Raw genomic sequence first — 17,509 nt, forward strand, 5'->3', positions numbered from 1 at the left:
GCAACTGAGCTTCCAGCTGGTACACTACTCTTTCAATTTCAGTCAATCAAGCAACGCATGCAGCTATATAAGCAACTGAACTTTCAGGTGCACTGCTCTTTGTAATCACTTTGTTGGACCCATCTCCGATCTCGGGACATCATACACTGTGATCGATGGCAGCGATCGATCGAGCAGCACAAGTCAATGCAAATACCCTGTACTGTACTCGATGAGCACGAAACTGGGGGCCGGCTTCCACATGGAGCCGCCATGATTTACACTGAATCGTTCCATTCGTTCCAGCCATTTCCAGGTGCTGAATCCCACTAGCTAGCTAAGTGGCGTCGTGTCAGTAAAACTCGTGGCGACGATATGGCCGACGAGGTGACTACTCCAAAGAGCAGGGCTTGGCTGATGACAGCTGAACTTGTGCGTACGTATATAATGGGGCGGCCTTCTCTGCTCATTGCTGCCCCCATTTCAGCGTGTTTCATGCCACTGCGTACCGTATATGCATGGATCGATCGACCAACCACTAGTCCGGAAGCAGGGAGAGAAAAAATATCTGCGACGGCGAACGTCTCGATGGATGCTAGCTAGCGGCAACCATGCCTGCCTGCTGTTCATCCCGAAGTGGGGCGGTGCATGGCCACCGGACCGTCGGGTGCTCGATCGGGGCACGGACGTCGACGTACGGCTCGCCGGCCGGCCGGGCCCGAGCATATCTCTCCCGGGGCGGCACGGTGGGTACGGTGCAGAACCCGGCAAACTCGCGCGCCCGATGGTTCGCGAGTTCCAGAGCCATGCGCGACGGCGCCGGCGGTGCACTGGGCGGCCGCAGGTTGGCTAATAATGCGCTCGCGCGCGCGCCGCCCCAACATGGCGACGCGAGTGAGTGAGGTTACTTGGCTTGCGACCGTGGATACATGTTGGCGTATGTGCAACCGGGTTAGCTACGGCAAGCAAGCAAGCAAGAAGTTCAGTTGTTCACCTAGCTAGCTCGTCGACGCGATCCCTTTCTCTCTTTATTTATTTAGTCACGAAAATGGATGCCCTTTTCAGCTACATATATCACCTTTGTTTGGTGCAGAAAGGTACGGTGCGTGGCAAGCTAGCTAGCATGCATATGGAATGGAAGATCCTTGGCGTAAGCGGCAAAAAGGCTACTACAGTCACGTTTGTGCCTGCTGCTGTATGGATCGGAGTGACATGTGTGTGTATATGACAGACAGCAGTAACGGCCGGTGTGGCACTGTCACCCTTTCCACATAAAAAGTTCAAGCTTCATCAGTTCACTGCTCCAGAATAAAAGTAAAAGCAGTGTACGATTCGATTCTATGCTTAGGTGATACTACTAGCACTAGTATGACAGGGCATCCACACATTAAGTTATTGGAGCGACATGGAATTTGCTTCATTTACGTTGATAGTAATACTCAGAAGTTTTCGGTTGATTCGTTCCCATACGTAGGATAGGCGTCCAAAGAGATCTAATTATTACATGACCATCATATCGATTTTGTTTCATTGAATTGTGCGATGAAACCAATTCGAACCATGGATGGATGGGTTAATGTGACCTTAAACTCGAGACCCATTGTAAGATATAGGTCGCGCTGTGCAAAAGAGTTCCATGCTTAAAAGTTGCTTTCTTCAACAACAGACGCAAATTTGGAATCGTAGCTGCCGCACACCCCCTTTCCTGGCCGCCAAGCCGCCGCGCCGCGCCGCGCCCTCCCGGCCTTGAAGAAGTGGCGGCGTGCCTCCTCCCTGGCCCCAAGCAGCGGCGGCGCACCTTCTCCCCGGCCCTAAGCAGCGGCGGCGCACCTCCTCTCCCGCCCCAACAGCGGTGGTGCGCCTCCTCCCTGGCCCCAACAGCGGCGGCACGCCTCGCACGGGCCCATATCGGATATTTACGTCGAGGACAGAGACGATAGAGAGATGACGCATATTTCGGTTTCCTCTCGCCCCGCACGCAAAATAGATCTGTGCTTTGCCTGCTCTGTTGGACAACGTTTATTCTCTGTGAGCGATGCAGTTTAGGTTTAGGTAGCAGTTTGCATATACTGTTGGAGACGGTCTGTGGGAGGAAAACGGACATTAGCAGCAGCAGGCAGCGTTGCCGTTCACCATGGAGAAGGGAAAAAAAAAGCACAGAACGCGCGCGTGCGTATACAGGTGGCAAAGCAAGTCCTGAAATGAAACAGGGCGGCCGGATAGCAGCATGCATCATCATTGTATAAGGAGCTTGTTGCACACTCTTGTACCACCATGTGAGCTGCTAGGGACGGACAGGCTTCCTTCTTCCTCCCCTGCCGCTGATTGTGCACGCACGGCGATGCCATCCGGCCGGCCGGCGAGCAATCATCATTACTTCTCGCCGCGCTCTGTACGCACGACCTGCTGTCGATGTCGAGGATCAGTCGATCTCACACTGAGGGATTGTTTAGTTTCCACAAAAATAATTTTTTTTTAAAATTCTCAGCATATGTATGGAGCAGTAAATATAGATAAAAACAAAAATTAATTACACAAAATCGTGTGATAAATTTTTTAAATCTAGTTATTTTATAATTAGATAATATTTGTCAAATAAAAATGCTATGACAGTAAAATTCAAACAAAATTCACAACTAAATTTTTCTTAAAAAAAAATTCGCAAATAAACAAGGTCTCAGCTCAACCATGCAAAGGGCCGGCCGGCTCTCGTGCTAGCTTGATCGGGCGGCGTGCACGCCGTGCCTACGCATCGATACATCCCTGGACCAATTACTTGCCGAATGATCGCGGCAAGGGCAGCCATCCAGTGAATGATCATGGTATATACATATATGTATATATCTGCCGACAGAGAGCACAGATCTTCGCGTTCGAAAGACGAAGAGAATTAAACTCGAGTCTGCATGCAGTTTATGGTGCCGACGGGTGTGATTGGAGCCTCGCGTGCAGCGTGCAGGCCGATACGCGTAATGTTCTGTTCTTTCTACTGCTGTACCAACTGGTCAATTATTCACCTTTTGATCACCGATCGTATGGCACCAAATCGTGATGGTGACGACGCTGATCGCACGCTCTGCTTTTCTTGCCTGCGACTCCTCTGCCCCGGTAATTATTCGCCATGCCCATGCACATTTCTCTGCTGCCTTTCTTTCACTCTTCCCCTCTCGTAAGTTGACGGCTCACGATGTCAGGAAGGGCATGAGGTAGAGGAACACAGGAAACAAAGAAAAAAAAAAAGGAAGAAAAGGATTGAGAACCACGTCCCATATATAAATAAGTAGGAAAAAGTCTCTACTTTTTCTCTTCCAACTTTCACAAAAGTCCATTTATTCTCCCTCAACTCAAAAACCAGACAAATCATCTCCTCCAACTTTTCAAATCGTGCTTTTAATTAATTATTTTGCCACGAAGCCCGGAGCATATGTATTGGGCTTTGTCCAAGTGGCCCAAACTGTTCTTTGCTTCCACACCCCAGAGCCCATGGACACAAAATATCCCTCTGAAAGCATGGAAGGGCCCACCAGGGTCACCGTCGCCGCGCCGGAGTCGCATACACAACTTCCCAGAAGGCCCGAATCCCAGCCCGTGAACCGCGCTCGCCTTCTCGCCAAAATTAAACCGCACACGGCTCACGCTATTTTATTTTTTTTGTTATTATATATATATATATATAGTATAAGGGTCCTTTTGTTAATTAATTATCAATGACAAATGCCCGACCGATCCTTTCGGCCGACACACGAGCACTTCACTGACACGCCTCCTAAATGAGCAACAGTGAGTGAGGCCTGTCGATCCCCGGCCAAGCTTCCACGGACGACGGCGGACCGGTCCAGCCATCCCATTGCCATTGGCGATGGATCGAGGTCGATGGCCAAGCTGAGAGACACCGTCACGCACGACACGACACACCGGCTGAGATGAATGGATCGGGAGGGAGTCCCCGTCACGCGTCACGTCCGTGTGCCCCCGTACGCCGAGTCGCCGTCCGTCGGTCCTCCATGTGATGGGAGGGGAAGGGAAGAGAAGGCACGGGACGGGACGGGACGGGACTCTTCATGAGGAATGACCACCGCATGGGGTCGTATCGTACGTACAGTACGCTCGCGCACCCTGAACGATCCGCACCGAACGCCACGTGACTAGACCGCCGTGTGCGCGCCCCGTCGGAGTACGCTTTTCATGCCCTGCCACACACCGGCCCGTCCGTCCGTCCGTCCGTCCGTCTTGGCTCTCGTCCTCGGCCAAACGAACAAATGGCGGAGGCGGAGTTCCCAGCGAGGATTTCCGGACGCGGGACGCGCAGCGCAGCACCGGCTTGGCTTGCCGACTTGGTCCGGTGCGCGGCCCCGTGCCCCGTGCCCTTGCCCGTGCCCGCCTTGATTTGCGGCGACGAGTCCGATTTGCCCGCGCGCACGCGTCGCTGTCATCGTGCCCCCGCTGCCCCTGCCTTTTGGACTTGATGATGATTGCCACGCTGCTCGTTCGTTCGATCGCTCGGGTCGGGGGGGGGGGCCAGGGCCGGGCAGCATCGCATCGCATCGGTTGCTCCACCATTCGCGGGACGGAGCACGCCCTCGTCTACGTCCGTTCGCGTCACCCCCAGCCCGTTGTCCGTGACGAAGGAACCGACCCGTCCATCCAGCTGGTTAGTTTTTTTTTTCTTTGTTAGAAGAAAATCCAGCTGGTTAGTAAAATGCCCACAGACGAGGACGACGGTCCGCCAGGCATGTGCAGGGGCCTCGATTTGTCCTGGTCCGCGTCGGCCCCGGCCGCGGCCGGCGCGTCCTACACACACCCCGGTATCCATCACCGTCGTCGTGTCCCAAGACTTTCAGAACTTCAGACTTCAGAGCGTGCCAGCACTGTGCAAAGCGTCACGAGCTACAGGTCACCTTGTGCTCCAGTAGTAGTAATCTGCACCCATAGGGAGCTGCAGAATCATATTGTTCATCGAGTACGTAGCCGTCCCTGCCTGCGGACGTCATGGGCTCCACACGGTTTCTCAAAGGCACCTTTTCCTCTGGTGCCCCTTTGCCTTTTCCAACGATGAAAGTACTGTGCCCTGTACCGGCCGTGCCCAGAATCCTGCGTCCCTCCCCCCGGCTCCTCTGATCCGCTGAATGTGGCATCGTGCCTTCCAGTTCCACGGAGTATGTTCGCCCGAACAGGTTTACACACAGTGATGAGGTGTCGAGTGTGAATGGGAGGGATCAGTTGCGCTGCCTGGCTTTGTGCTGTTTGGGTACACACATCTTCATCGCTAGCTACGTGCTGTCTGGGCTAGCTTTGAAGCCCGGCTCGTTTTTGTCAAAGCCGGATGCCAGATGATTGCATTTCGGCGGGCGTTTTTCCAGTGTGCTGAGATAGGAGCTTTTGCCGTAGCATCGGCAGTTCGGCACGTGATCTGTCGCTCGAGACAACATGGATGCACGGCCGAATAAGGAAACATTTCCTCTCTAGTTATATATTAATTGGACTACAAAAGTAATTGCCTAACTTATTAGAGTTCTAACAAGACGGACTCGAGCATGCAATAATTCGAACCATGGGAGAGATATATACAGCCTTCAGCAGCAGCAGCAGCAGCCGCTGCAACAGATGCAGGAACAAGCGTTGAAGGATGGTCCAAGATCAATGTCGATGGATCATATATATAGAACAGACATGGGAGAATTGCACTGGGCATCCCATTGGGAACTCTCACAGGTGATTGTTGAATCTGACTGTGTAAGAATTATTTCGTCCTTGAGTAGAGATTGACAAATCATAGAAGGGGCAAGATGCTTGAGTCAGCCTGATGAATGACTGGAAGTGTTCTTTAGTAGAGATCTGGCTGCAATCAAGTAGCAAATGCCTTAACTTTATTAGCTAGACGTTGTGTAAACATTCCGCGGCATAGTGAGGACAAGCTCCAGTTTGCGCTTGGTCCTTCTTGAATGCTAATTGCAATCTGGCTATGGCTAGCTAATAAAATACATATCTCTATGCTTGGAAAAAAAAAAGAGAAAAACCATAGTACTTTAAGACCGCTACAACTGGTGCAGCTAGTATATAAGCCACATGGTCAATTTTACACACTACAAAACCATGAGGCATGTATGTTCGCTCTCCTTAAGATTATTGGGCCGATTTACAACTTAGTCAGATAAGTACCCCACTTGATCCACCGAATCAAGGCGCAAGATTCCAGTGGGTAGCATTATGTGTTCTAATCAGCTTCATCGAGGAGCACCTCTCATAACCAGGGAAAGGAGAATGAACAGCCTAATCATTGTCCTTATAGGGATATTTAGGGGTGAAAACTTGTCATGTTAATGGCCAAGTGGTTCATCAACCGGGGCGAACCTAGGTAGTTCCAAGTGGTGCAAGCACCGGCCACCCCCCCCACCCACCCCCAAGAAAAAAAAGTTATGAGAATAATCTCCTGAATTTTTAGCATATGTGAACCTCTGAAGCACAAGTCTCTGCATCCGCAAATCACATGTATCTTATTTAGCTTTGCCACTATTCATCAACCCATCAACACAATCCATGATGCTACTGCTTGGTACCACCTCCATCCCAAATTATAAAATGTTTTACTTTTTTTATCTCAAGTTTGACCACTCGTCTTATTCAAAAAAAATATGCAATATAGTAAAATTTAAGTCATTCTTGAAGAATTTTTATTAATAAATCAAGCCACGACAAAAGAATTGATATTTTGCATAAATTTTTGAATAAATTAAGTAGTCAAACTTGATGTCAAAAAAGTCAAACATCTTATAATTTGGGATGGATTGAGTACATAGTAGTATTACTTTTCACCAAAGTTCCACAAATAATACAAATTATGGTCTTTGTCCTAAACCAAACTATCTTACAAATCTAAATAAGAAGAGAATAATTAGGTACAATATAAAAGTGCAATTCATTGTGAGTTTAATGGTACTTATTTGGCATCCTAAGTATTGATAATTTTTTCATAAATCTCGATATATAAACTTAAAGATGGTTTGATTTTAAAACAAAATCAGCACTGCATTTTCTTTTCAATGGTCCGGCAGTAGTACAACACACTACAGTAGTACCGCAGACCGCAGTGATGACAGTTGACAAACACAACTGATCCTTCTGACATGTCACCACGGTGTTTCCTGTGCAGAACTCTGCTGTTCTACGCTACACTGCGTTCTGTGCACGCAGCTCAGGTCCCCCCCCCCTTTTTTTTTTTTCCAGAGAGAGAGGGCATACGCAATGGTTCCTTGTTTAGTTCCCAAAAATTTTAGAAAATTGACACTGTAGCATTTTCGTTTATATTTGACAAACATTGTCCAATCATATACTAACTAGACTCAAAAGATTCGTCTCGTCAAGTCCGACTAAACTGTGCAATTAGTTTTTATTTTCGTTTATATTTAATACCTCATGCATACGTTTAAAGATTTGATGTGACGGAGAATGTGAAAAAATTTGCAAAATTTTTTGGGAAGTAAACAAGGCCCAAATGTCCGTGCAATCCTGTCAGGCAGCACGTTAGCTCCTCCCCCCGGGCGGGCGAGCAGACCGAAGATGATGCTGCGGCTGCGGCGGCTGCTGCTGCTGCCGGCGCGCTGCGAATCCCGGAAAGACATGGGCCTCTCTCTCTTTTTTTCGAAGATAGTGCTACAGTGCCGTTTTTCACTCTTTTTTCCGAAGATAGTGCTACAGTGCTGTTTTTCACCCTTTTTTCCGAAGATAGTGCTGCAGTGCCGTTTTTCACCCCACGCCACGCTGCTGCCAAAAGGCTCTCTCCCTCTCCTCTTCAGCGTTCGGCAAGCAGCAATTAAATACCACCACGCACCACCCTTCAAAACCGCGTAGAAACACCGCGCGACACAAACCCGATCGGGCAGGCAGCCACCGCCACTCCACCGCACGGCACCCACACCGCCACGCGCAGCAGCTTCAGCAGCAGCAGCAGCTTGTGCGCGCGCGCGACGCGAGACACGGTCGGCGCGGGCGCGGCGTCCTCGACTCGACAGTCGACATGAACACCGCGAACGGGCACGGGCTGATGCACCACCACCACCACCACCACCACCACCACCACGTCCAGGCGTCCATGCCTCCGGCGCCGCTGCCACCGGCGGCGCAGCACCAGAAGCAGCAGCGGCCGCCGGGACTGCCGCCGACGCCGCCTTCCGCGCCCGCCTCCCACTCTCAGTCTCTGCACGCCGACAGCATGTGCATGGACGACAGCTCGGCGCCGGCGGGGCGCGCGGGAGGGCTGCCACCGCGGAAGGCGCACCGCAGGTCCCGCAGCGACGTCGCCTACGGGTACTTCCAGCCGCTGCCGCCGCCGTCGCCCAAGATGGAGGCCGCAGGTGGGTGGGTCCTTGCCCCCGCCGCTGCCGGCGCCGGCGGCGGTGGCGACGATCTGTTCAATGCGTACATGAGCATGGAGGGTATGGACGGGCTGAACAACTCCGACGGGGATAGTCGCGGGAGCAGCGGCATGCGCACCAACGGAGCCGACAGCAGCGAGAACGAGTCCGAGGACTACGGCGGCGGCGGCGGCGGCGACAGCCAGTTCCTCCTCTGGGGCGGCGACGGTGGTGGCAAGAAGAAGAGGAATGCCTCTGGAGAGCCCGCCGCCGCGCCGGCTCCGCCGCCCGCGAGGCACGCCAGGAGCCATTCCATGGACAGCATCATGGGGAAGCTGAGCTTCTCGTCCGCCAATGGGGAGCCCGGCAAGTTCAGCCTCGAGTTCGGTGGCGGCGAGTTTACCCCCGCCGAGATGAAGCGGATCATGGCCGACGAGAAGCTCGCCGAGATGGCCATGGCCGACCCCAAGCGCGTCAAGAGGTAGGCACCGCACCACCGCCACCGCACCGTTTCTAACAAATTCTATCCTACCATAAAAGCCCGGATCCGATCGATCATCCCATAATAGCCGGATCCTCCTTCAATTACAACCTCCAGAGACCGCCAAACGCAAATATCTTAATAATCATCACAATGCTGTTTCGTTCCATCGTGATCGTGATTGTGATCGTTGCTGCTGGGTGCGCCGTGCGCGCTGCAGGGTTCTCGCCAACAGGCAGTCGGCGGCGCGGTCCAAGGAGCGGCGGATGCGGTACATCGCGGAGCTCGAGCAGAAGGTGCAGATCCTGCAGACGGAGGCCACCACGCTGTCCGCGCAGCTCACTCTGCTACAGGTATGATCATGAACTGCATTCCGAGGGAAATGTTGCGGTGGTGTGCTCAAAAGTTCAGAGCTTGATGTGTGTTCTTAATCATCGTGCTCTTCTTCGCTCGCAGCGCGACTCGGCGGGGCTCGCCACGCAGAACAACGAGCTCAAGTTCCGGCTGCAGGCAATGGAGCAGCAGGCGCAGCTGCGTGACGGTGAGAACCAATTCCGCTAGCATTTCTTGGATAGCAGTTGCATGGTTGATGGAACCCAGAATGAGTACTCTGTTCGTGTTCAAAATTCCAGTTCAGTTGCGGTTTGTTCTGAGTTCCCAATGTGTTCGTAGGATCGTAGTGCTAGCTGGACGTGATCGCCGCACTGCCATAGGTAGTTGCCATGGATGCGGCATTTGGCGCCTGCGCATTGGCACTTAGTCGTCGTCATGTAGTGCTCGATCGATACGCTTACCAGTTCGCCTTACAAATTGCTTGTTTTTTTAAGGGGACAACCTTTGTTCTCTGATGCTGTTAGTTGCCAGCATGTCGTCCAAAATCAGAATGCGCCTGAAATCTGAATGATCAAATTCCCCGGCGACTTCGTCAGGCATTGGCGACATCGCCCTTGTTTTGGATTCTCGTATCAATAACATATATACTTAATAAAATAACAAGTGTTTGTCAATGCAAACTGACACCGCGTTGCTTAGTTCGTGGACCCATGCTGGTGGCCACTACCCCTGTCACAAGAGGCCGGCCCCTCTTTGGATAATACAAGCGAAGCAATTATCTTTTTATTAAGACTGTCAGTTGCAATACCATTTGAACCACTCCTTTCATATGTAGCATACATCAAACATGTGCTGCACCGTATAGAAAGCAATTTGTTTTTCAAGAAATGCAGCCATTTTGTTCTGACCACAAACAATTTCTGTTTCACTGAACAGCTCTGAACGAGGCTCTAACAGGTGAAGTCCAGCGCCTGAAACTCGGCGACACAGGCTCGTCCGGCAATAATCTATCCCAGCAAATGCAGCTCCGTTGCCAGAACAACCAGATGGTGGAACTGAACAAACAGCAGCAACAGGGTGAGCAGATACCCTTCTACCAGCTGGAGCAGAACGGCGCGTCAAGGAACCATGAGCCTAAATGAGGATGGTACCTCAGCTACCTGCACTGGGTGATTATACAGAAAAAAAAAAACCTTAGTCCCATAGATGATATGGAAATTAAGTTTCCTAACCCATTTATCTTGAAGCTGTGATCTCGTTTATACAGTAGTATACTATGTTTGTTGGGCCGGCAGGGACCCCGTACGTTTCTGAATGTTTTTTATGTTCTTCTCAGAACCATGGTTGTCGCTGGAGTTGTCATAGCTGGTGAAAAATGTAATGAATTCAAATTCTTTTGTAGTACTGTCATTTATGAATTCGTTTGGGCACACTGTTATTATAATATAATCTTCTGGTATGTACTATCTATTATCTAATTCTTGAATAGATAATGAAAATCATTGAAACTTTTCATAATAATGGTACATATAAAAACAAGCATAGATATTTTAAGGGTCATACTTAGGCTGTACGGTACAAAGGTATGCTAGAAAAGTCTCAACGGGTCTCGTGGGTCTAGAGGTCACGGCCCGAAGTAACACGAAACATGAGAGAACCAAGCAATGCAGGTCTGAACCAAATCACACCACTGCCACATCTTACCTTGTCGACTGAACACTGGTACGCTCTGCAGATGCAGAGGTGCTTACCTGAACTAAAGGCATGACCAATACAGACATTATGGTAGTGACTTCATTAAAAAACGGTGGATCTAAATAGGAATGAAAATTTTAAGCCACTATCCATCCAACGTAAGCATACTCTCATTGTCCCAATAACTTTCGGTCCCCTATTCAACACGTTGCTTTCTTTCTCACAATTTTTTGTGATTCCCTGTCTCCTATCTCTAAGGCCAGTCTTAATATAGAGTTTTATGGTATTGTTTCGAAGACTGCCATGTCATGTGAAATCAAATGAAACTTGGATGAAACACCTAGTTTCATAGACATTTAATTCCAAGACTCATAAAGAGTTGGTAATCGTGCCAAGAGAGTTTCATCTAGATGAAACTCATTTCTTCTCTCTCTTCTTAAATACACCACCATGTCATCAAAAAAGCTTATGTGGCAATCTATTTAATGCAAATGAAACTCACATGAAACTTCCATTGAGACTGACCTAAGGTATTGTCTATTATACCTCGTTTGGATATCGATATTGGAGCCCACACATTGGAATTGGAACTAGATTTCCTTAGTGCTGCTGTTTTTGTCTATTATACCTCGTTTGGATATCGATATTGGAGCCCAGACATTGGAATTGGAACTAGGTTTCCTTAGTGCTGTTGTTTGGATGCATGTGGAATTGAGATTTGGCATTGGAGATCCATTTTCTTGGAGACCCACATCTAGAGATGGCAACAAATACAAACTTGCTGTGTTTTATTAGCCTAAACCCATATCCATGAACATAAAATTTGGCCGCTAAAAACCCATGATCCGTGATGGGTTTAATTTGGTGCCCAAACCTGTGCCCATCGGGTCACGGGTAACCATCGGGTTGCCCATGAGCACATCCACATAAAAACAAAGAGAAAAACAGAACATGAAAATCATGTCTCCAAACATGAAATTGTATTCATTCTTCTCATTTTTCACTTGAATGGACATATCATCTTATATATGTCTCTAAATGTAGTAGTTTAGTAGAAAAATTTAGGATAATATGGACTGATATGATTGCTTCACTATGATAGATCGGGTTTTAAAAACCCATTGGTATATGGGTTTGGGTACTACATCTCTAGACCCATACCCACAAACCCGTTGGGTTTGAACTTTTGCCCATTAACAAAGCCATGGTAGAGAAATTGACCCATACTCTTATCCTAATAGAGTAAAAACCCATCAGATTTCAGATTTCGAGTACCCATTGCCATCTTGACCCACATCCAGATCCTTTGCTACCTCAAGTCCGGCGGACGAGGCGGGCGTCTGCAACCCCGTCAACTCGAGGCAAGGTGTGGTGAGCGGCAGCGCGAGCGTGCGATGTAGTGTGACGTAAGCGGCAATGCGAGCTCGCATGCGACCTCGATATCTTCTTTGTGTCCGGCGCATCCCCTACCTTTCTTCCCCTGGCCGATTCCAAATGGCAATTTCCTCTACATCCAAACATGATTTGGTATTTGCCAAGTGACTGGATTCCAACTATCAATTTCATCTTGATATTTTCCCCGAATAAATCAATAAATCTTGATATTTTTTCTAACAATTTGGTCAAAGTTTTTAGTTAATTAACTTTATAGAAAAATAACAACATCTATGACATAAAATAAGCACATTATGAAAATATATTCTATGGTACATCTAATGATACTTGTTTGATATCATAAATTCTGATATATATTTTTCTAGAAATTCGATTAAAGTCTAAAAAGCTTGACTTAAGATAATTCTAGAAATATATTTATTTAAGGACAACTATAAACAACATGAAAGTTGCACTCTTTTTTGGGGTGGAGGTATTACTTCTTAGGAAAAAGGACTATCAGCTACATGGTGTTCTTCATTATAGTCAAACAATTCGAAAAATACTAGGAGATTGCAAATAAAAAATATCCCCATGTTCCATGTAATATACGTCCTCTTAAGTTCTGAATTTGTTGATTTGTTCAAATTTGGCTTGCATCCCATAATTCCTTTTAGAATGCATGGAGAAAAAGCTGAAAATAGAAGGAAGCAAAAAATAGCGGAAACCACTAGGAGATTACAACTAGAAAACATTCCCATTTCCATGTGAAGTATATGTGGTGTTGTGTTCACATTTGGCTTGCTTCTTATAGTTCTTTTAGAGTGCACTTTTTTTTTAAAAAAAATTGAAAGTTCCATTTTCCATGTGAAACATATGGTCTCTTAAGTTTTGAACTTGGTGTTTTGTTCAAATTTGGCTTCCTTCTAGTTCATTTTGAGTCTATGCAAAAAAAAATGAAGAATGCAAAATAACTTACTCCCTATAGTTCTTTTTGAATGCATGCAAAAAATGAAAGTGGAGAATGGAAATAATGAAGAATTTCCTTATAGTTCTTTTTGAATGTTGAAAAAAAATGAAAGCGGAGAATGGAAATAATGAAGATTTTCCTCATAGTTCTATTTGAATGTTGAAAAAAAATGAAAAAGAAGAATGCAAATTAATTAAAAAATATCCGCTAGAAGGAGGGCTTGAACCTCCGACCTTATGGTTAACAGCCATACGCTCTAACCAACTGAGCTATTCCAGCAATTGATTTCTATTTTTAATCGGCTCTTTCATGTATTGGTCTGATCGTCCTAGCTCCCTAGCCCATTTAGAATACAGAGTGATATATTGTCTGACTCTCCACGAACGCTTATAAGGAGTTTAAGACACATTTTGGTAATATCAGATTAAATGGATTATTCCACCCATGTTTTCACTTATGACATTGCCCTCACGCTTTTCCTTCTACCTTACTTATGTGTGACCCTAGACTCTCAATCTGTATTCATACGAGCTAGAATCGTGCGTATTCGTGTACCTGACGACAGTATGGAGTCAGATTCCGAGATGTATTGGTAATATTTTTAACATGTATAAGTCATGATCATGTGACCACACAACAGTGCGTATGTATTTATTGTTGCAACACATGAACATATTTTGTTGCTAATTCAATATTAAAGGTAGTCTCACAAGGGCACGCCTAGGCGCTTATGTCGTGTTATAGACTGGCAAATGCCCGCCCATGACAAGTACTTAATAAATCCCAAATTATAAAATGTTTGACTTAATTTTTAACACCAAGTTTGACCACTCATCTTATTTTAAAATTTATGTAAAATATTACTTTTTTTTATCGTGGCTCTAGTTTATTAATAAAAGTTCTTTAAGAATGATTTAAATTAATAATTTTTGTATAAAGTTTTTGAATAAGACGAGTGGTTAAACTTGTAGTAAAAAAAGTCAAAGGTTGCATGGAGGAAGTATGAAACTGCACGGTGTAGTAAAAAAAAAAAGACTGGGTGCCACTACTAGTCCCCCCGTTGCCTGGTGCTTAGAGCATCTACAAGAGACTTTGTATATTATCCCTAAATGCTAGGAATAACAATTTTGGTGAAAAACTATCCTCCAACAGTTTCTCTAAATGGTCATCCAAATATAGCCATTGTCTATTTCGGGTTTTTCGCTAGCCAAATATAGAAGACGAGACTTTCTAGAGTGCGCATGAGATTTAGCAATACTGTTGGAAAGTACAAAAATATAGAAAGCGATTTTTATACAAATAACTCTTCAAATGGTGATTTAGAGAGTGAGATTTAGAAAAGCTCTTGGAAATGCTCTTAAAGCGCTAGAAAAGTACCCCAGCATGCCCCTAGCGCACCGGCACAACCACCCTCGTGGCGTCGGCCGCTCCCTCCCGTCCATACATGCCCATGCGGCCAGGCGCGGTGTCTCGCGTCGCCGCCTCCGGCCATCTCTCATCAATCACACGTACGTAACCGCCGCAGGAACCCACTGAGCATAGTGTCGACGACGTAGCCGACCCGTCGCCATCGAAGGCTGGAATTGAGTTGCGCCATTGAGGCCTTGTTTAGGCCTTGTTTAGTTCGCAAAAAATTTTGTTTTTGAGCATTTCGTTTTTATTTGACAAACATTATCCAATTACGGAGTAACTAGGCTTAAAAGATTCATCTCACAAATTACAGGTAAACTGTGTAGTTAGTTTTTATTTTTGTCTATATTTAATGCTCCATATATGCGACTAAAGATTCGATGTGACGGGGAATCTTGAAATTTTTTGCGAACTAAACAAGACCTAGTTCACCTCGAAAACCAAAAAGTTTTCAAGATTCTCCGTCATATCGAATCTTTCGGCACATGTATGAAACATTAAATATAGACGAAAATAAAAACTAATTATACAGTTTACTTGTAAATCGCGAGACGAATCTTTTAATCCTAGTTAATCCATAATTAGATAATATTTGCCACAAACAAACGTAATTGGTAAAGTAGCGAAATTTAAAATCTTTTCGGGTAAACAAGGCGTGATCCGCCAGGTCCTCCTCGACGTAAACGTGCTGCACGCGCCTTACGCAGATGCAGAGCGCGACGCGCCGACGCCCAGCACTGCCACCACCGGCTGCTGACACTGACGCTGCACCGTGACAAGTAAGTTAGGTGTGCACTGTGCACACCGTTCACTGACGATTGATTTGTGGTGTGATCGTGACGGGGGTTAGGATTGACTGCTAGAGGTCGACGTGGTTATTATTCTGGATGAACGTGATCTGTTCGAATCACGGCCCCGACAACAAAAGTGGTCAGCACTCAGGACTTTGTTGGTCAGGCCAGGGCATCACGATCCACGGCACTGCACCTGCAGGGTTGATGTTCCAGGCCACCACCGGCGGCAACGATTGCGCCAGCACTTTCGTCACTAGAGGTTCCAAAGCCCGCAAAGGATTCTTTGTGGTCTCTTGCCTGCCAACCAGTTTATGAGCACATTCTCGTATCTGTGCCTGAGATTTTGTGTCCAGCTTCAACAAACTGAGACTGAACTCTGCAGTACAAATCCAAAAAAAAGGTAGAAGAAGAAGAAGCAAAATTATAATAAAAATCAGCCATTGTTACAAGACAACAACAGCTGTTGTACATTTATTAAGCACACCGATTATTGACGGACGAACAAAGCAAAACTGAGTGACACAAGGGATCGAGACGAGCTCATCGTACTAGGTCGGTCGTACACACGTCGTAGTAACGCGACGAAAATTAACGTGATCTCACTTGCAGGAGTACGTACTCGGTACTCGCTCCTACCTAGCGAGCAAGCAGGACCTGCAGGAACGCGAGCACCTTGTCGACGTCGTCCGGCACGACGCCCTTCGCCACATCGGCGGCGCGGAACCGGTCCTCCCACGCGGCCAGCAGCGGCGTCCTGGCCGGGTCGATCACCCTGCGCCCGATGATCTTCGCGACGGCGCCGAACCACCCCAGGTACCCGCCGAGCACGACGTCCACGAACCCGATGCCGTCGCCGCCGAAGAAGGGCTTCTTCCCCGCCTCCGTGCACTCCCCGAACGCGCCCTCCAGCGTGTCGAGCGCCTCGCCGGCGCGCGCCACGGCCTCCGCCCTCTCCTCCTCGTCCTTGCACGTGAACACCATCCCCAGCCACGCCGACCTCACCTTGTCGTCGATGTACGCCGCCCAGAACCTCGCCGTCGCGCGCTCGTAGGGGTCGGACGGCAGCACGGCCGGGCCGGTCCCGGAGTACACCTCGTCGATGTACTGCAGGATGATCTGGGACTCGTTGATGGCGCGGCCGCCGTGGAGGAGGACGGGGACGGTCTTGTGCACCGGGTTGGAGCCCACGAGGAGCGCGCTCTTGCTGCCCAGGTCCTCCTCCACGTACTCGTACGCCAGGCCTTTCAGGTTCAGCACGATGCGGACACGGATCACGAACGGGCTCGTCCACACGCCCAGCAACTTCGGGTCGTCGGCGTTGCCTGCTCCCGCCATTGGCAGAGCTCTATAGCTTTGGCTTCTGTTCGCACGACGAGATGCACGAACGCAGAGGATGAGGATCGGGAGAATGTGTTTTGGCTTCTCTGTGGTGCTGCCTGTTTAAGTGTGCCAGGGGGCAATGGGCTTTATATAGGGGAAAAAAGAAGAAGGAATGAGAGCAGTGAGCTGTTGCCATTTGATTGATCGACTGTACACGGGAAGCTTCGTTTGAGACAAAGTGTGCACGAGTTGTCGATTGCATCTCTGCACCTGGCCGTCTTGACGGGTATGTTGTGGCTGCCGGTGATACATGTGCGTCTGGAACTCTTGACCTCGCTTTATCGATTTCGCCAGCATGGTCGTCACGGGTCAGTTAGCAGCCAGCCACAGCGACCAAGATGCATGCTAACCAAATTTGTTTGGAAAGCAAGGAGTATTATTACTTTTATTTGATGTCCTTTCATGGACGAAGATGCATGCTCTTCGGCCTCTTCCTCGCCCTTTTCTTTGCCAGTTTATGTCGACTACGCCGTACAGCTTTAGGGCCTGTTTGGTAGAGCTTCAGCTCTGCCAAATCAGCTTTAGAGCTGCTGCTCCACCACAGAGCAGCTCTACCACGGAGCCGGACTCCAGTAAAACGTTTGGTAGAGCTCTAGCTTCATTATTCTTCTCATTTGCCTCACTTCCATCTAGGGCCCACACGTCAGCCTCTGCCTCCTCTTTCATCCTCTTCCTCCCGTCAACACCTGCGCGGCCCGCGCTGGGGCCGAGCATCGCCGTCCACGCTGGGGCCGAGCGTCGC

The 17,509-nt window shown here is 48.2% G+C and overlaps 2 protein-coding genes and 1 non-coding gene across 3 annotated transcripts; 1 reads left to right on the plus strand and 2 right to left on the minus strand.

Moving 5' to 3' along the window:
• LOC8062618 (transcription factor RF2b) lies at positions 7,744-10,588 on the plus strand. Its single transcript, XM_002464985.2, has 4 exons — positions 7,744-8,811; positions 9,032-9,164; positions 9,268-9,352; positions 10,081-10,588. The coding sequence occupies exons 1-4, from the start codon at positions 7,994-7,996 to the stop codon at positions 10,284-10,286; spliced, it is 1,242 nt and encodes a 413-aa protein (XP_002465030.2). The 5' UTR covers positions 7,744-7,993; the 3' UTR covers positions 10,287-10,588.
• TRNAN-GUU lies at positions 13,389-13,462 on the minus strand. Its single transcript has one exon. It is a non-coding gene; the product is annotated as a tRNA-Asn (tRNA).
• On the minus strand, positions 15,789-16,846 carry LOC8062880 (probable glutathione S-transferase GSTU6). Its single transcript, XM_002467553.2, has one exon. It carries the CDS (start codon positions 16,720-16,722, stop codon positions 16,024-16,026), a length of 699 nt encoding a protein of 232 aa, XP_002467598.1. The 5' UTR covers positions 16,723-16,846; the 3' UTR covers positions 15,789-16,023.

The sequence above is a fragment of the Sorghum bicolor genome, chromosome 1 (genome assembly GCF_000003195.3).
Source record: "Sorghum bicolor cultivar BTx623 chromosome 1, Sorghum_bicolor_NCBIv3, whole genome shotgun sequence".
In the NCBI taxonomy this organism is placed as follows: domain Eukaryota; kingdom Viridiplantae; phylum Streptophyta; class Magnoliopsida; order Poales; family Poaceae; genus Sorghum; species Sorghum bicolor.

Bases quoted from the DNA above. Each gene is read 5' to 3' on its own strand.
- LOC8062618 (XM_002464985.2), top strand. From the start codon at position 7,994: ATGAACACCGCGAACGGGCACGGGCTGATGCACCACCACCACCACCAC. The intron at 8,812-9,031 runs GTAGGCACCGCA...TGCGCGCTGCAG, and splicing joins GACCCCAAGCGCGTCAAGAG to GGTTCTCGCCAACAGGCAGT. The intron at 9,165-9,267 runs GTATGATCATGA...CTTCGCTCGCAG, and splicing joins CGCAGCTCACTCTGCTACAG to CGCGACTCGGCGGGGCTCGC.
- LOC8062880 (XM_002467553.2), bottom strand. From the start codon at position 16,722: ATGGCGGGAGCAGGCAACGCCGACGACCCGAAGTTGCTGGGCGTGTGG.